This window comes from Acanthopagrus latus, chromosome 9 (genome assembly GCF_904848185.1).
Source record: "Acanthopagrus latus isolate v.2019 chromosome 9, fAcaLat1.1, whole genome shotgun sequence".
NCBI classification, from domain to species: domain Eukaryota; kingdom Metazoa; phylum Chordata; class Actinopteri; order Spariformes; family Sparidae; genus Acanthopagrus; species Acanthopagrus latus.
Window position 1 is genome coordinate 19,740,073 of NC_051047.1, and position 18,401 is coordinate 19,758,473.

General features: G+C 39.8%; 3 protein-coding genes across 13 annotated transcripts; 1 reads left to right on the top strand and 2 right to left on the bottom strand.

Annotated features, from left to right (window-relative positions):
* Positions 1-991: 991 nt before the first annotated feature.
* On the bottom strand, positions 992-6,518 carry LOC119025663 (claudin-14-like). 7 transcript variants are annotated; one of them, XM_037109453.1, is made up of 6 exons: positions 6,384-6,518; positions 4,924-5,034; positions 4,342-4,752; positions 3,032-3,220; positions 2,617-2,879; positions 992-2,057 (listed from the first exon to the last, which is right to left on the bottom strand). In XM_037109453.1, the coding sequence occupies exons 5-6, from the start codon at positions 2,848-2,850 to the stop codon at positions 1,551-1,553; spliced, it is 741 nt and encodes a 246-aa protein (XP_036965348.1). In that variant the 5' UTR covers positions 2,851-2,879; positions 3,032-3,220; positions 4,342-4,752; positions 4,924-5,034; positions 6,384-6,518; the 3' UTR covers positions 992-1,550. The 7 variants fall into 7 exon arrangements, with proteins under 7 accessions (XP_036965348.1, XP_036965350.1, XP_036965351.1 ...); XM_037109455.1 differs by having other exon boundaries at positions 6,389-6,499; XM_037109456.1 differs by lacking the exon at positions 6,384-6,518 and having other exon boundaries at positions 3,126-3,220; positions 4,883-5,026.
* Positions 6,438-12,846, top strand: LOC119025662 (F-box only protein 47-like). The gene is made up of 11 exons (XM_037109450.1): positions 6,438-6,578; positions 6,845-7,054; positions 7,802-7,963; positions 8,051-8,127; positions 8,508-8,582; positions 8,860-8,968; positions 9,552-9,725; positions 10,248-10,397; positions 10,523-10,665; positions 11,020-11,179; positions 12,307-12,846. The coding sequence occupies exons 2-11, from the start codon at positions 6,865-6,867 to the stop codon at positions 12,405-12,407; spliced, it is 1,341 nt and encodes a 446-aa protein (XP_036965345.1). The 5' UTR covers positions 6,438-6,578; positions 6,845-6,864; the 3' UTR covers positions 12,408-12,846.
* Positions 12,847-13,004: 158 nt separating this feature from the next.
* LOC119025664 (ADP-ribosylation factor-like protein 6) lies at positions 13,005-17,868 on the bottom strand. 5 transcript variants are annotated; one of them, XM_037109460.1, is made up of 10 exons: positions 17,469-17,868; positions 17,052-17,207; positions 16,828-16,878; positions 16,646-16,707; positions 16,483-16,551; positions 16,298-16,392; positions 15,353-15,482; positions 14,762-14,817; positions 14,620-14,632; positions 13,005-13,385 (listed from the first exon to the last, which is right to left on the bottom strand). In XM_037109460.1, the coding sequence occupies exons 2-10, from the start codon at positions 17,172-17,174 to the stop codon at positions 13,352-13,354; spliced, it is 633 nt and encodes a 210-aa protein (XP_036965355.1). In that variant the 5' UTR covers positions 17,175-17,207; positions 17,469-17,868; the 3' UTR covers positions 13,005-13,351. The 5 variants fall into 5 exon arrangements, with proteins under 5 accessions (XP_036965355.1, XP_036965354.1, XP_036965358.1 ...); XM_037109459.1 differs by lacking the exon at positions 17,469-17,868 and having other exon boundaries at positions 17,052-17,462; XM_037109463.1 differs by lacking the exons at positions 16,828-16,878; positions 17,469-17,868 and having other exon boundaries at positions 17,052-17,462.
* Between the last annotated feature and the right edge of the window lie 533 nt (positions 17,869-18,401).

Sequence of the window (18,401 nt, forward strand, 5' to 3'; positions counted from 1 at the left end):
CATCTACTAATGAGTCTCCATGTGACACTTATGGCTGATGTCTCTGACTCTTTGTTAGTGCCATCCATAAAGAAGTCATCAACATTCATCAGCCGGTAGCCTACACCATATCTACCAGATGATGTGGTTTAATTTAATAAGTTGAGGTTCCACCTGAAGGCTTTCAGCGGTCTGTCCTAAAGATCGTTGTCTCCATCTAGTGGATGTCTTAAGAATTATCCAAATCTCTATGAGGAAGTTTTAGTAATGTGGAATCAGGAACAAAACATTTTAAAATTTTAAATAAGACAAAATTCCAAGTTTCTCTTCTGGCATTATTATAAAATGTGTGTTGAAAATGAGCTGAACGTGCATTATCATTGATTGTAATTATTAGTTAAGGCTCTTTAATCTTTAGGCCAGAGGACAACCTTGGTTTTTTTTTGCAATTTTGAATGAGTGTTGCTTTTAAAATAAAAAAAAAACAACAAACAAACAATTACTGTTTTTAAAAGTAAAGATACTGTGTTAAAATATTACTTTGTTAGAAGCAAGGGTTACATAATACTTAATGTATCCAATACTTAAAGGTTCTTAAATATCAAAAGTACAAGTAAAACATTTTTTTAATCTACATGTAATTATATAGTGTATACTTTAGATTGCCTGATTATCAGTCTGGACAATTATGAGATTGGATATTAAGCACTTTACTGATATTGCTGATATCTACAGTAATTATATAGAAATGGTCGATATTCTCCTTGATGTTCCTGATTGTTTTGTGCATCATATAGAAGCATCAGTGTTAAATTGAGAATGTTTCATAGCCAGTTTAAAGTTCCTAGTAGTACATTTAAATACAGCACTTGATCACACGTACTTGGTTGTATTACATTACTGTGAACAGACGGACCAACAAGTGTCACAGAAGACTCTCGACTGAGCAGCTGTCAGTTATTGTATGTATTTTTAACGCTGTATTTTTCTAATTAAAACAATAAAAGAAGCATTTATAATAAAACTTCTTTATGTGTAAATCATTAGAAACTGACATTCATTGCTTTTTACGTTCTTTGGCATTAAATACTGCAACAATATCATTCATTTCTTTAAAAAACAACAAAAAACACTTAATAACTGAACTGGCTTTCAAAACAAGAAAGTGTTAATCCAAACCAGAAAGTCGGCTACAACAACAAGTGACAGAGCAATTGCAATTATCCATTAACATGAGTGTTGCAGCACAGCACGGCAAATGTGATATGTCGTCTCTTTTGCTGTAAAATACCGCCACCTTCTGGTCCTACAGGTACACAGCAGCAGGTCAACATGTGTCAGTCCTCTGTTCTCTCACACAGTTCAGAGTTTGTTTGGCTCTCAGATATGTTGAAGTTAAATTGTGATAGCTGGTTTTTGGTTAGTTATAATAATGTTAAATACATTATACAATATAGTTCTCTGTTTTCCTTTTTTAATACTTATTTCATGGGTGTAGAAGATGCAAAAGATCCTGTAAAGATATAAAAAAATTGCAGTCTGTTTTCTGCTCAAACATTCCCTGTGCAGTCTTAGACGTAGTTATTGAGCCTGTAGCCACTGCTGGCGAGGGAGCAGAGCGAGGGAGCACGATTATCCTTCAGGGCATCGGGGGGCTTGTAGAGAGGAGCAGGAGGGTAAATGTGGTTGAATGCGGGGGGAGGTGATGATGGCTGATTCCTCGGCAGACGGAGGGGGCTCCGGGACCTGTCGACACCGCTGCTCCAGCACAGCACCAGGCCTCCGGTCAGGCTGAGGCAGGCCGAGGCGTAACCGAGATACACTGCCAGGCCAATCTCGTATTTCATCCCGCTGGGGAGGAAAGGGTCGTAGAAATCCAAGATAACGTCGTTAGTGGTCCAGGACACGGTGACCAGGCAGAGCAGGCCAGCACAGAGGAAACCAATCGCCCCACTTAAGGCCAGCGGGGACTTGACCAGCGAGCCTCGGGCGAAGCGGGTACACTTCATCCCCATCACGGACACCACACACGCCAGGACCGAGGTGACGCAGGAGAGCACCATGAGCGCCCGGGCAGCCTAATGTGGAGCAGAATAAACAAACAGAAGGAGTAAAACCGGATTTTAATTTCAGACTGCATGCTGTGCTGTATTCTTACTTGGCAAACTATCAGTCATCATCAGAAATAACAATAACGTTGGCCTATTTCACATACGTATCTCTGCAATGCAAATCAACTGCTAGTTGCCTTCCTGCATGTGACTGTTGCTGTTGGCACGACTTCCCCGTGAGTCATGTTATAAACTTTAATAAATAAACTTCAGTCAGCTACCCAGTACGTATAGATACTATATGAGTACTTGCTCAACCTGACTGTTTCATTTATAAAATGCAAGAAAGTCCAATCAGAATGTCCCACAGTCAGAAAACAAATTCTGTGTTTTCTCTGTGCTTTACATTCCAAAGATATTTAGTTAACAGTGGTATAAAACAGAGGAAAGTAGCACATCCTCACATTTGAGAAGCTGAATTAAGCAAACGCTAAATATTAGATCATTAAACCACGTGTAAGTGGCAATTTTCTCATGATAACACAAGGTGCGCTGGATAAAAAACTGGAAGGCGAATGTGTTTTACCTGCAGGTCACGCGGGAGTGCCAGCAGAGATCTGTACACCTCACACTGATAAATGCCGGTGCTGTGCCACACACACTCCATCCACAGGCCTTTCATGTAGGAGGTGGCCGTGATGATGTTGGAGCCAACGTAGGCTGTGCTGCGCCAGTGGGGGAGCAGAGTCGCAACGACAGTTCCCGCAAACCCCAGCAGCCCCAAGAAGAAGCCGAGGAGCTGAACCGCCATGCTGGCCATGATTCACTCCCCTCGGACAGACGCTCAAACTGCAAAGCACAAAGTTTACAGTTTGAAATCACTGTTGCGGGGCAGAGAGGGCAATCGATAGGACCTGGATGCAACATATTTCACTCATAAATGGATCCATAGATAAGGGAGAAGGAAAATCAACACACAAAAGCAACAAATCACCACATACAAAAGAAGCACTCAAAACAGATACAGATGAGGCTGGATTCCTCCTGTTATATCTGCATGGTCCCCAGCAGTACAGTAAATTCCACCGAGCTTACGTCTGAGCCATTCCTCAAGTGTCTGCGGGCAGAAAAAGCTGTGGAAACTTTTCTGGCATCAGTCTCTGGTGAGTGGCAGGTGACTGCATCTGTAACTAATGAGAGCAGTGTTCAGCTTCACCTGTTTGACGCTCTCCTCTGGAGGGCAAAGCACAGCAGTCTATTTGTTAAGCTGCGCACCGCCCCTCAGGAAAGGAGAGCGAGAGAGGAAATTAAACATTTACAGAAACCACCCGAGCTGAGAGCAACTGTTATAAACCACTAACTTTGAACATTTTTCACGGCTCTGCGGGACATTTCAGAGAAGAGGGGCCGATGATGACAGAGCATTTCTACCAGATGGGCCGCAAACCCAAAGAGATTGTGGCAGTTTATGCAGTAATAACCAGCCAAATTCTAAGATCGCTTGACACTCAGTTCTACATTTACACACTCTCACATTGTACTTTAGGGGACATTTAATAGCCTTAATTTCACTTCCTGGAGATTTACCATAACCCTAATCCTAACCATCACTTGCATAACCTTAAGCATGAACTTCGGATAACTCTAATCTTAAACTCTGACCCCAAAAAATCAGCTGTTTTTCCAAGACGGGGACACGTCTTTTGTCCCAAATTGCACCAGCGGCCTCAAATTAACTGACTGAGTCTGAAATGTGTCCTCAAAAGTATCCTTAGTCACAGGAAAACTGTCCAGGAGGTTCTAGGCCACAAGTAATAACCTAAGAGCATGTGAGACTTGTGGGTAGTTAAGCATTTACTTTTGTTCCTTCCTACTGTTTTGAACGAAATGTTCTCTAGGTGAATAAAAAAAATCACACAAATAAACATCCTGAATACTGAGAGGACTTTAAATTTGAAACCATAGAAACTGAACTGTGTTCATACGGAGCCATTGTTCTCTCAGAGAACAACAGGTTTGATTATATTTCAGTGTTGGACCTCGCACCGTTGGGGCGCCTCTTAAAATACCGGAGATAGAAGCCTCATTGTGTTTACCTAATGATTGACTACACTGAAGGCATAACAAGTGAGCAGCAGCAACAAAGGCCAGGCTGTGAAGAGCATCTTATTTCGTATTGGTGTGCACACAAGTTATCCAACATCCAATGTGATATTCATAACATTTTCTCATTTTTCAATCTATTAAACATGGAACGCAAAGCTTTGACATTTTGATATGAGGAAAAAAAACACCACATTTGAATACTCACCAACAAGGTTACACGAGGATTACACAGCCTTGGGAGTCCAGACGGTGCACCTCCAGATAAATAGTTTGATTGGCATCGATTCCAGTTCCTTCTGTATCCGCTGCTGCCTGAACAAACAGGGAATGTGTGCCCGTGCTGCTGTATTTTGTCAGATATGTGACTGGCCAGTGTTAGATCTCATCATCATCATCATCAGCAGCAGCAGCATTATCCCTGTCAGGGGCATCATGTCAGAGAGGACGTGAGAGACAGTCCCGGTGCCAGCGTGTTGCTCAAGACAGATAAACAGGGCCGATGTCAAAACGTCGCTCCGGAAGGCAAAGAGCGGTGTTGCCAGGGAAAAGGCAGACAGAAGAGATATTGTCCTCAGTGGATGTGCTGTTTTTGTCTCAATAATTCTTCTCTCTGCGTCTGTGTGATGGAATAATAGACAATAAAACGAAAAGAATGACTGGAAATGTGCAAATCAGCCTGCATATCAGCTTACAGCTGGTAGAAATGAACTACAATTAATCAAGAGGAAAATTACTACATTACTCACTCAACACTGCAAAGCTGGGTTTATCTTTGTGTGGTACATACGGTTCTCAGGTGAGGTCATTCATCTCCAGGTTTTTTCTGAGGTCCATCTAGTTTCTCTGCGGCTCTTCTCTTGATCCCTTTGTGCCCCCGAGTGTAACATACCATGACATCCTGTTGGTACACAAGGGGTTTTTTAATTATTTTTTTTTTTACCAGCCCTTCCCTCGGGTTGCTTGTGCAGCGTTCAGTTCTCTCTAAGAGCTCTCTGTTGATGGGGATGATCCTCTCCAAGGTCTGCCTGTGGGAGACGCCATTTGAATGTGGAACGCTTAACAGTCTTAGTTAAGCAGAGTAATCCTGTGATTAGCAGCTGAGGATCGTTGGTTTGTCGTGCACAGCGCTGGAGGGCAACACAACCGTGATGGTGTGTCAGGTTTACTGAAAAGCTGTTCTCTCCTTACTACATGTTAATTGTCAGTAGATATGCAGATACCCACAACATTTGAGACGTAGCACAGAGTAGCGTATCTTAAAGGCCCTGCACACTCATGTACAGGTGCTCTGGTCATTCTGGTGATGTGAGTGAGGTCATCCAACTTCATGAAATACCTGAGGGACAAAGGTGAGGGTTGTCCTATAAAAGTAAGTGTTATAGGACATTTATAGGGTTTTACTCTCTCAACTTATCTTTTTTTTTTTTTTTTTTATTATCGCAGTGTTTTGTAAGCACTGTGTTGTTCTGTTTAGTTCCTTATCTGCTGTTTTCTCTTTCATTTCCTTTTCTGTGAAGCACTTTGTGACCTTCATTGGAATGGTTTCCAGTCCAGCTAGATAAAAGTTTATTAATATTATGATGATTATAAAACTGACAGATGGTGTGACACACACCCCTGCAGGCCAGCACGTGCCCTTAAAGATAACAGATTTTAAGATTAAGATGATCTTTTTTGTTTTGTATATTTTAATAATTTAGTGAAAAAGGCCATTTTATGAAGAAAAAGCTGGGGTGTCTCCACTTTCATTAATATATAATACAATATATCATGGGAATCAAAAAAACAAAACAATTCTACAATTATATCAGCTCATCAATCTACTTAACTGTATTATTAGGAAATAAGTGACCTAAAAGACAACATTCTCTAATTCCTGCCACTTATCCGATTCATTTCTGGTAATTTACTTTTCTGTGATGGTAAACTCATTATCTTTGTGTACCAGAAAAAAAGAAATATTATATAAAATCGACATTTGAAGCATTTTTTTCACCATTATCTGGTATTTTTCTAAACAAAATATCTAATTCCAACAGATGAATCGACGGCTAGAATAAACACTGACTACTTCCATCTCTACCTACAATGATATATTGCACATTGAATCTTTTTCACTTAAATAATTGTGATTGTGTCCTTTTTCTTCACTGCCAAGTTACTGAATAAAAGCCACTGCTAACACTTATTCGCCCTTTAAGCGTTGTTACATTAGTGACATTTATAAAATTGCTGTTTTTTTCCTACCTTACTTTTAATTAAGTATTTTGTGGATACTTGAAATAAACGCGCCTCAGGTCACTGTCAGCCATGTAAAGCATCAGTAAAGTCATTATTTTCGCGCCGTCGCGCACTGACAGCTAAGCTAGCAGCTAACTCCACTTTTATAACTTTGGAGCTAGTTAGCTTACATTTGCTGCCCTTACAGTATCCATAGTATTGGTAAGATATTCTATTGCTTTGGTGTCAGCTTGTATTCCTCGAAATTATATGTCTGGGTGTGTCACTACTGAAGCGAAAAGTTAATCAAGTAATAACTAATGTATACAGTCAGTAGTTCAGGTTAGCTAGCAGCGCTAACGTAGCTAAGCTAGGTAGTTATGGTGACTTTGCTCCCTCTGTTTGATTTTTAGCTAACGCCGACGTCTGGTTAGCGTCAGAGTTTCTTCTATTCACAAGTCAAATTTGCCTTATCTTTCGGAACACAGCCAATTCACAGGTGGCGGTGATGGCGAAGAAAACCTCCAGAAATGTTGGGAAGTTCACGCTGACACGCAAGACCAAACAACTCAAGCGGAGCTATCACCGGCCCCACCCGGCCAGAACCATCGTGACCCGCAGCCAGAGCCACATCAGCGGCAGCTACTTCCATAAGCTCCCGGCAGAGGTGTTCCGCATGATCCTGGACAAACTGTCCGGTAGGTGACCTGGTTGGCTTTGTCACATAATGTCATGCTCTTATAAAGTTTTACTGAAACATCATTCAACAGATTAAATACTATAAACTGATTACATTCACCTAAACTTGCTCAGTGAAAAGTAAGGTTTGCTACAACAGCCATTAAACTAGTTGGTTAAATGGTTAAAAGGCCATTTGGCAAGATTAGCTACATACTCTACAGACAGTATGAACAATACATTACATATAAAGACTTGTCTTGGTATAGAAACTGTCATATTTAGTAGCTGACAGTGTGGTATAAAGTACCCGAAAGTCATACTTGAATAAAAGTAACTGAAAGATTTCATGTTAAGACCATTGATGGTACAAAAAGTACACAGGTAAATAAAGTATTAGAACTTAAGTATTAAAAGTTATTTTCTTGCAATGATCAAAAGACTAAGATAAAGTAAATTACATATATTTACATGCATATGTAAACTGTGTGCTAGGGGTCGACTGATTATTGACCTGGATGATTAATGGATCCAATATTAAACATTTTTCTGGTTACCGGGATCAGGGTTTTATTTAGTCTGATTGCAAATAATGTAAGTTAAACAATATGCTACTTTGGTTTGATGCAGTAACTAGTAACTAAAGTCAAGTAAACAGTTTTTTAAATAAATATAGTAAGTCAAAAATACAATATTTTCCATTATAATGAAGTAGAGTTGAAGTATAAAATTGCAGAAAAATAAATGGAAATGTTTGTGTTTTTAAGTGTTTGAGATCAGTGTGTTCAGCATGGTGTCCAAGGAAATCAATAGATACATTGTGGACCACATCTCCACTCTGGCCTGGAGGAATAAAATGATAACTGAAAACTTTCACCACAACACCTGCCTCGAAGAGAGATTGACCATTGGACACTACAGAGACCTGGGTGAGTGGCAGTTTAAGCTCAGCTTCATGTTGCATTGTGTATTCTTAACCATCCTGTTTTAATGCATTTTTATGTTCTGTGTCTCAGGTTTGTTGTTCAAGAGATCCACCTTGTTGCTGCCGACAAAGGACAGGCTGAAGTTTGTCTTTAGCAGGTTTTCACAGGCAAGAAATTGTTAACTGCTACATCACGCAGCCGGCTTTGTAAGCTTTTGAACATGTCTATCTTTGTATTCACTCATTTAATTTCAAGCAAAAAAAATCCACACAAGATGCTTGTTAGCATTCTCAAAAAAAAAATCAGTCTTGTCAACAACAGAAGTGTAATCACACGGGCTAAATGATGTAACTTATTGGATGGATTAGATGATCAGTCATGAAAGTGATGAATGGTTTGCTGTCTAATTTGCCACATTATCTTACATCCTTTGGACTGTTGCAGAGTTGTTTCTGAACGATATGTTACTCAGCACAAATATCTGTTGATCATCGCCTCTGCTAATGATGAGGAAAACAAATAAAGCTCTCCCTCTGATCTGTTTCAGATTCACTGCTTCATGTTGGAGCAGTGTTTAACAGCAGACTGCATCGGCTTCCCTACTTACGGAGTCTTCCTGCAGGTGAGGGCCTCATTTAAAGACAGAAAAATTAAAACTCTGATGTAAATAACAAACCAGTCTCATCCTGTCGTAAGAGCTTACTAAAGTATCATGACAAAAATGTGCTCTATTATTACTATAACAAAAGCCTGAAACTGAAATGTTTTCTGCATTTACAAACTCTCCTTACATCTTGTCTTTACTGGACTTTAGGTCTCACAACATTGCACGCGTACTGTGTAATATGACATCACCTCAGTGTTAAGTGTCTCGATATGTTCTGTCGGATACTCCACAGACACTGATAGCAGGCTGGGATGAGCTGGAGTGCCACAGGGTGTTCAGCTTCCTGTGTGACCTCACAAATCTGCTGCAAAAAATCGAGGCAGTCATCACAGGAAAACCAGGTTTGTTTTTTATACAATATGATATGGTACGATATGATACAACTTTATTGTTAGTTTTATACTGAGATTCATTTTCAGAGCACACTTAGCAGCAACGGGATAGACTGATGTATCAAATAATTCTTCAGACTGTTGTGTATTAATGAAGGGAGTTGGAATATCCCATTAGAGGGCAGAAGCGTTCTGTTCACTCAAGAAGTCAGAGGAGATGTTGTTTGCAAGTCTGAGCCTGCTCTTGCCATGAGTTGCTTGAAAGAAGTGTGACAGAACAGCAGCCTGCACTTCTCCAAAGCCCGAAAAATATATATGAGGGTGCACGGAAGTGGCAGGAATCAGCAATGAACAAAACTCTCAAGGTTGCACTCCCAGAGAACAAATCTTGTCTTTTATTTTTGGCAACAAAAGAACGCTAGAATGAAGCGTGTCACAGGTTGGCCGATAACCTCTGCGCACATTTGAATTTGGTAATATAGTTAAGTTTTAAAAACAAGAACCAACGGGAGTGGGATCAGTGGCCTTTTACTGTCAACCTTGTGGCGTGATACAAAAAAACAGGTTTGTTTACTCGTTGCTCTGTCCTCAGGCGTGCGGTGGCACCAGGAGCTGCAGCTCCGTCTGTTCTGCCGTCAGGTTCTGTTGGACCCGTGGCCGAACCAGCCGGATTGCCAGTTCTGGTTAGCTCTCCTTCTGAAGCCTTGGCCCATGGTCAGCCAGGCTCACTTACTGTTCATTCTCTATGGACCTCTGCTGCCGGAGGGTAAGATAACTTCAATACTCACAGTTAATGAAAGCAATCATGTTGTGGGGATTGTGTTTATTTGACTCTAGGAGAACATATTGATTCAGGATGAGATTTAATTTGTTGAGAATGACATCTCCCAATTTGTTTACACTGCAACTCTGAAAACATGACCAGACTGTAATCCTCTGCTAGGCAACATATTTCATCCTAAAATGATTTGCTTTCTGTAGTTTATTTCTCACCAGCGATGAGTGCTGTCCCTAGACTGTGGTTAATAATTCATGTTTCGACTGAAATTTTAATGAATTTTGAATGTAAATGTAAATCTGAACACTCTTCAGGGGTTGAAATTGTACAGAAGTGCATAAATTAGTATAGTAAATTAGTATTATGAGACTTAAAATGACCAATAAATGACCAATAGTCTCATATTCTGGTGGAAGAGACCTGGTGTTGGAAAACATGGCTTTCTATTACCTTGTGATGTGTGATAGTATGAATTAGTTAACAAGTGAGGTGCTGTCCTCCATCATGCAGGCACCCTCGGTTGGCAGGATCTGGTGGAGAGGGGGCTGCCTCACAGTGCTCTGTGGGACCTGGCCCGGGCCATCCTCCTGCTTTTTGGCAAACTAGAAGTCCAAGACTGGACCGCCACTTCGATGCTGACAATCTTGGAGGAGCTTTTTGGTATCGTACCTCAGTGGCTCTCAAAGTCTCAAATGCTTTAATATTGCACACCTGCAGATAAACACATATTAGCGTTAGGGCCCCCTGAATTGATTGGCTGTCCTGCTCTCCCTCATCATCTCCAGTCATTCCTCTGCCGTGGCATATGGAGAACGTGGCCCGTCTCTTGGTCCTGTGTGGCAACAGTCTCTGCTACACCTTTCTGGCCAGCAAGGCTGTGAACGGACGACTTCTTGAGATCTCTAGACTCATCGTGTACATCATACTGGTGAGAAAAAATAGACTAAAGAGACTAAAACATAAAACATTTCCTCTATTTTTACTTTTACTATTTTTGTAAGTACACACTCTTTTCAGAAATGTTTTTAGTTGTCATTTTTAGTTTAATTTTAGATAATTATAATGACCTTGGTGCTGTCCATGGTACTGACTTTGATGACGTATTCTCTCTTTTTCACTAATCAGGAAATGCATTCACTATACCAGAGCCTTGGAACTGACACACCTCATTAAAATGATGCTTATTCATTAAAACTATGTCAGTAATTAAGGCCACGACTACATGTGTGAGTTCAAAAGGTCTGTTTGTTTAGTTTTCAGTTTTGTTTGGCTTCGTCCTCAGGTGTGCGAGAAGGACGGCTATCACATGTCGTGGGCGGTGAAGTTGGTGCAGCAGATCTGCAAGGTGTTCAGCACTGTGACTGAGAGGTTTCTGTTCATCCAACACCTGGAGAACATGTTCTCAGAGGTCACCAGGGAGATTTTTGAGTTTTCCATAACAGGTGGGTTTAACATTTTTTGGGTATGAATTTTATTTGGTGAACATCTTTTCGTCCTCACGGCAAAATTTCATTTTGATGTCTGAACATATTACATGAAGATATGACATCAAGTAATATGATACTGTAATATGGTGATATTGCAATCAGAGTATGAAGAAACAGTAGCTGCAGCGTTGAGATAGTGGGGAAGTTACAATAATGAACAATGAATGCGTGTGTTGACGGCTGAATCTACCGGGAAATCCTTTATTTACTTTCATCAAAATTGTTTTTACCTTGAGTGGATGTGTTTTCTTCACTTGGAGCGAACCCTCCTTTGTTTGCCTCTGATTAACGTTCCCTCTTTAATTTTGAGCCTCTTTTATCTTCACCCCGTGCTAATGGTCAATAATACACCTGAGTGCTGCATTTCTTCCACTGTTTAATTCTCTGCTAATGTGAATTTTTGAAAAAAGCAGCATGTTTGAGAACAAACAAAGCAGGTTTTCTCTCAGCCTGAGTGGCAAATAAGAGTGAATTGACATCAAGGTAGTAGAGTGATTTCAGACTGTGCGAGTGCTGATTGAAATTCATGCCACTCAGCTCACTTACATACAAAAGATTTTCATTCTCTGTATGGTTCTCAACATTTTGCCTTGTGACTCCTTTAAAGCAATTTTCCATACCATCATTAGGCTGCTTGAGTCTATTAGCAGCTCAACCAAAGAATGATGTTGCCTTCTCAGATTATTTCAGGGTTCGTACGAGTGTTGTAAATCCTTGAAAACACTCAAATTTTAATTTGGTGTCTTAGAGGTAAACAAAAACTGCCTGGTTTTGGATAAAGCCCTCGAACATGGGCAGTGTTTATGATAAAAATGTTGCTTGATTAAAAATGTGGGTTTTCATATTTGTCTTATGTCCTATGATGAAGGAAAAGATAGAAAAACCCCCTTGGAAATATTTAAAAAGTGCTGAATTTTGACTATGGAAGAGGGAAAGAACCCTGTTGTTTTATTAAACTGAGCTTGATTCGAGAAAACCAGCCATGAGGTAGAACTGCTGCAGTATCTTGTTTATCATATTACTTACCCTAATAATAATAATAATAATACTAATTAGTAATTCATTCTATCATCTGTTACCAGGAAACCATTTTGATGATAGGGAGACTTTCCAGAGCTTGTGTTTCCTCCTGGACGCCAGCGCTCGCTTCCACACCAGATTCCTCCACATGTTCCTCCAATAGCAATGATGCAGACAAAAACTGACAATATGTGGAAGACATGAGGAGGAGTCGGAAGAGAACAGACACCGATAATGAAGGGGAGGGGAGTAAGTAAGACAATGAACATTTATAACAATGTAAGATCAGATAGGAGGTGCAGACAGACTCCAACATGGGAAGTTTTGTCTGGTTGACAGTATTTGCTGTAAACAACATTGCATTGGCTGTTGAATTACTTTTTGCAAAACCACATGGTTATTCACACATTTTGTATTTCTCTGTAGGTTTTAAAATCTTGTTCTTAAACATCTGGTTAACTTTTGTAAACAGTATTTAATATTTATTTTCTTACGAGTAACAATATTTATTGTAACTATTATTTATTCACATTGAACCTCTATGTTAGTAAAGTCCATTTCACTGTTTTTATATGACTTACTAAAAGAGTATTTTCAATTTTGTCAATTTGTCTTCATTTACATATGTAGCTGCTGTCTCGTGAAAACAGAAACACACAGCACGCACTCAGCAGGTAGCAAGCTTTTATTTTTCCCCAGGTTGTACAATATTCAGCACTGACAGCATTTTCAACAAGAAGTTCAGTTGATGAAATAAATGAAAGCACGTGTCACGGAATACAAAAGAAGCAGCTTCAAAATAAAAAGGTTGAAATGTTACAGAAATAAAAATTGAGGGTATTTTCAATAGTGTGTTGTTTGTGTAATAATAATGTTTAACATCGGTAATTATCTATTATAGGCTGCTCTAAATAATCACTTTACAGATTATCATATATCATTTATATTATTTGCAGGATTTTCTTTTTAACAAAACATGGTGTCAAAGTCGTAGCACGCTCAGGAAGAACTATAGGCTATTTGACATCGAAGTTTAAGGCCTACAACATCGAGTGTGATGAAGGATGAGATCCAGTTACCATATTCACATCGTGTCCATGGTCACACTCAGTCAGTCATTTGTTCATTGTTTTGATATGATCTGGCAGGAGAAAAAAAACAAACAGAAATATATATACATATGTATGCATGTATATATATATTTTATGGAATACCCTGGATGCTAACATGTGGACATGTTCACATTAGCTTTACATTTAGGTAACACTCAGGTAACATATCTCTCACAAGTTGTCATAATTAGTTGATAGTGGTAATATGATTATATAAGTGTTGGGAACTGAATTAATCATGTCTGTACTAGCTACGTATGTCTTCACTATGTTTTCATCCCAACAGGACACTGTTCTTGCTTTAAATCGGCAGCTGCATGAAAGCAAAGTTAACTGCTAATTAATGCTTGATGAATCTCAATCTCTGTGTCTTCAACATGCTTTCATCTCATCGCACCTTGATTATTGCAACAGCCTCTTTTCGTGGACTAATCCAAACACTTTGAAGTGACTACTGACTGCACAGAACTCTGCCGCTGAAGTTTTTTTTAACAAGAACTTAGAAGTATGGTCACATCACACCTGTTTTAATGTCTTTACACTGGCTACCTGTGTGTTTACGAATTTATTTGAAGACATGATAATATAGACCTTTTAATCCTTTATGAACCTAGAATAAAAACTAAAGGTGACAGAGCTTTTGCCATCAGACCTGCTCAAGGAAATAAGGCTTTCTGAGTTAGTATTTGCTATTAAGTCTCCGATTAAAACATACTTTTATCGATAAGCATGCCACGATATTATCTAACGTGCCTGCTTATTTTATATGTTTACATTCTTTTGTTGTGCTTATTATTCTAGATTTTAAATCTGCTCTTCCTGTACATCGTTTTGATATTTAACATGCATTTCTCTTTATGTAAAGCATTTTGTATATTTGTTGGATAACTATGAATAACATTTGTTATTCTGTCTGTCGTCAATAGATAAGATACTTTTGAATGTGTATAACTGTTTTTATGAGCTCAACATAAAAATCATCGTCTTATTAATGTTAATAAGCATCTTATGAGAGCTTATAAGAGCCTGATTAATTAAGAATTACAGTGTAAACAGCACAAAAGCCTCATGTGGATGGGATTTATTTCTGTGGGCGAGTGATTAAAACAGCTTTCCTCACTGGGTGATATCACACAGATATCTGTTATTGGTATTGCTCGCTTAACCTCACATTGACTTAAATCCCATCCAGAGAGTCACTGAGGGACAATCAACCACCACAATGACGTTACATGTGACTTAATACATTATAATGATACTTACTGTCTGATTTGTTCTGTGGGTATGAAAGAAAAACAACTTGTCTTAATACAGGTGGTGGACAAGAGTCGGGCACTGAAGTGAGCACAGCATTTTCTTTTCTAGATAACAGTTTTATGTTAAATGTCCTGAACAGACACGTTACCTTGCAGCCACTCCAGCCCCTCCTGCAGGCCCTCTCCTTTGATGGCATTGCTGGCACTGAACGGGATAAACAAGGAAATGCGCAGGGGTTAATCTCGTCGTGGCACACATTCACTTTCTCATGACTTTTCTCCGATCCTGGATGTTCAGAAACTGTCTAGCTCTTAATCCACCTGCCCTCCATCTGCTTAATGAGTAGACAGGGTGGAAAACAGACGTGTCTGAAAACACTGCCTGTTGTTGCTGCGCCTCCTCGTAATGTTTAACCTGAGCCTTGAAGGAGGACAAAGTGAACAGACTGCGGAAACAGACCCAGGAAGTACAGAAACCTGGTCTGTCTCTGTTTGAGACATTAAGCTCTGTCTCTAGAAGCACAAAATGTAGCAGATTAAGATGCGAAAATCACACAGTTAAATCCAAGTGCACTTCCTTTATAACGCCGTTTTGTTACAACCTCCACCTGTAGCAAACTACACAACGATACAACCTTCTACCTTTCATCAGGGTGAATATTTAACCATAATTTAGTCAAAGAAAAAGACGATAAATGAACTACTGCAGTGTGCTGCTGTGTTTTGACAGATATTTTTACCAGATGTGCCAGGGTTTGTCTTTGATGTTCTCCAAACTCAACATCTGTGAGACTTTGACAGAAGACATGGCGCCGTCCAGATCCATCTTGTTGGCGAAAAACAATACTGGAAGCCTTTTGCAGCGGATATCTGGATGACAGGACAGGAGGACACAAAGACCCGTGAATCATCAGCTGAGAAAGGAAGGCTGCAACTGAAGACTGTAAGTGTTGTTTTCAAGATGAATCATTCAATCGTTTGGGTTTCAAAATGTGAAACAGTCTCTCAGAACCTAACGCGACCGCTTCAAACTGCTTCTTTTTTCCAAGCAACAGTCCAAAACTCAAAGACTCTTCATTTACCATCATACATTTATCAAAGAACACCAGCAAATGATAACATTTAAGGAGCTGGAAGCACAAATGGTTTGATGTTTCTGTTTGCCAAAAATGCCTGAAAAATCTTTAGTTTATCCAATAAGACTTTAATGAGTGTCATCACTGAGTTCAAAGTCTGTTAATTAGTCTATCCTAATTATATTTACAAAAAGAAATGTGCTGCTACAGAGTACATCTATTGATACATTAATTTGTTGGATACATCATCGGAAGTGTTTTACTGGACCGAAAAACTCAAATATACCAGATTAAAATGATTTTATACTACAAGTGAAACCCAGGAAGTTGCTCATAGTAATACTAATGTTAATAAAATACATTTTAAAGTTTTTATTTAACCTGTAGTTTACCAGGAAGTTCCAATGAGATCAATATGCACAACATTTACATGAAAACAGCATTATTTCCATTATGACAGATTTCACAATATGAATCCTGATCAGTTCCTGCTAATGTATGTTTTCAAGCCACATGTCAATTATAGTTTTTTGCTGGAAAGGCTACAAAAAGTATCCATACTGTGCCTTTATACAACAGTAGTACAGCAGTACTGTGGGTGTTTGGTACCTTCATGGTTGAGGAGAATTTCCAGCTCCTCTTTGGCAACAACCATCCTCAGTTTGTCACCACTGTCGATGACGAAAATGATGGCATGGCTTTCTCTGAGGAGGACAAGAGAAGAAGTCATCATTGACCTACAGTCGTGTTCATGTGATGTTTTTAAATAATAAAAAGAAAAATGTGCTTCGTACTTGTAGTAATGCTCCCATAGGTTTCTATATCTGCTCTGCCCCGACATGTCAAAGACCGTAAAAGACAGGCTGAAAAACAAACAGCTTACAGTGATGCTTACTGCTGCATTTACCATTTTAATCTCAAATCTGAAAAAAAGTAAATACACTCTTTAGATTCTACCTTGAATTCTTGAACTTCTCAATGTTGAAGCCAATCGTTGGGACTATTTCTTGTGTCTGCGTCTGCATCCACACACACACACACGGACACAAACACACAAAAGAAACAGACAAGTAATGGCAAAAGTATGTCAACGAGGAAACAGAATGAGGAAAAAAAAAAGGTATGATTACGGGCTTTACCTGACTAGCATGTTTCCACTCTTCTGAGAATGGGCCTAAATGATTCGAGTGCTGAAAACAAGCAATCAGTGGATGATTGCAGTGAAATAAAGGGAGATCTCGACAGGCCTTCTCACAACATTTAGCAGATTAATGTACACACAGTACACACACACAGAGGCCTCTAAATACCACAATCGTGTCTCTGGCAGAGCCCCCAGAAGGGCTCGGCTTCGTGTGCTTACATTGGCAGGCTTCAGTTGGTTGATGATGGTCGTCTTGCCGCTGTTGTCCAGCCCCAAACACAAAACGTTGACCTCTTTCTTCCTCAGGCCGAGCCAGCCCGACAGTTTATCCAGCAGCCCCATTGCGCCCGGTTAAACACTACACCATTTAAAAAGCTAACACATCACCCCATAGATGGTTTTAACCGGTGGAAAATTAAGTACACCGAATGAGCAAATTCTCAAACAATGATGACAAACATAGCCGTGAGCGGTGTGTCCTCGGTTTCTAGCTGTGTGTGTGGTGTCACAGCTGAGATGCCGCCTGGGTATCCCAGCTTGTGTCAGGTAATCCTATTAGAGCGAATTAAGCTCTGTGAAACACCCAGTGACCTGATCGTGGAGTATGGAGCCTTTGAGGCCCCCCTCCAGTCTTACCTTACAGCACTTTAATCATGGCCACTGTCACTCCGTTGTGTCCGTCTGTGTCGCAGTGACAGGGATTCAACTGCTGCGTTTTTCAGAGGTGGATGTAACAAATCACAGCTGATGAAAGTCATGTTTTGGGTGGCAGTTTTAAAAGTCCTTGTCTTTGTTCTGGAGTAAAGATGTCCAGCCTTGTTTCCACCACTGGTCTGTGTCAGGGTGAAACTGGGCAAAGGAGTCCTTCAGGTCAAATCTGGTCACAGTGAACTCATCATGTACACAGATACACAGACATGTTACATGCTCTGGATGTTTAACTTGAATGTTAGATTATGTGTTTAAAAAGAACTAAGAATGCTAATGATACATATCTAAGATTACAGTTTCATTTAGAAAAACAGCCAGGGTTCGATTTGAGCCTGTCGCAGCAGGTCTGGAGCCGGTCAGCTGTCCCACAGCACCACCTCTTGGTCGCCAGCCAGCTGTACGGCGTGATGACAGTTGCCTGGTTACAGAGATGCCAGCTGTCTGATATATCTGACTTGAATAAATCAAATTTAAAACAGATCAAAGAGTGACTCAGTGAGGTTTGCAGAGGCGGTAAGTAAAAATACATTGTCACTTCAATTTCTGGTATTTGTACTTTACTTTTTACATTTTAACCTGAATATATGTAACTCCTACACCTTAAATTTACAAAACAGGCTTGTTTCATCAGTTTCAATGCATTTGAGGGGAATTATCAATCATTTTTATTTTACTTCACGGAATGGATTTCAGTGTATCAGTGCATGTCATGCATGGCAGACACAACAAGATGAAAAAGGGAGCAAAGGCTTGTTAATGTTTCTTATTTTCAAATTCTTTTGCTGGTCGGGACGCTGTACCAACACAAAACATCTGTATTTGACGTCCTGGGAATGAGAGTCGACAATCAACTGTAGT

Bases quoted from the DNA above. Each gene is read 5' to 3' on its own strand.
- LOC119025663 (XM_037109453.1), bottom strand. From the start codon at position 2,850: ATGGCCAGCATGGCGGTTCAGCTCCTCGGCTTCTTCTTGGGGCTGCTG. The intron at 2,058-2,616 runs GTAAAACACATT...GCTCCACATTAG, and splicing joins CACTCCCGCGTGACCTGCAG to GCTGCCCGGGCGCTCATGGT.
- LOC119025664 (XM_037109460.1), bottom strand. From the start codon at position 17,174: ATGGGGCTGCTGGATAAACTGTCGGGCTGGCTCGGCCTGAGGAAGAAA. The intron at 16,708-16,827 runs GTAAAGCCCGTA...GTGTGGATGCAG, and splicing joins AGTGGAAACATGCTAGTCAG to ACGCAGACACAAGAAATAGT. The intron at 16,393-16,482 runs GTACGAAGCACA...TGTCCTCCTCAG, and splicing joins CTATGGGAGCATTACTACAA to AGAAAGCCATGCCATCATTT.
- LOC119025662 (XM_037109450.1), top strand. From the start codon at position 6,865: ATGGCGAAGAAAACCTCCAGAAATGTTGGGAAGTTCACGCTGACACGC. The intron at 9,726-10,247 runs GTAAGATAACTT...TCCATCATGCAG, and splicing joins TGGACCTCTGCTGCCGGAGG to GCACCCTCGGTTGGCAGGAT. The intron at 11,180-12,306 runs GTGGGTTTAACA...ATCTGTTACCAG, and splicing joins TTTTGAGTTTTCCATAACAG to GAAACCATTTTGATGATAGG.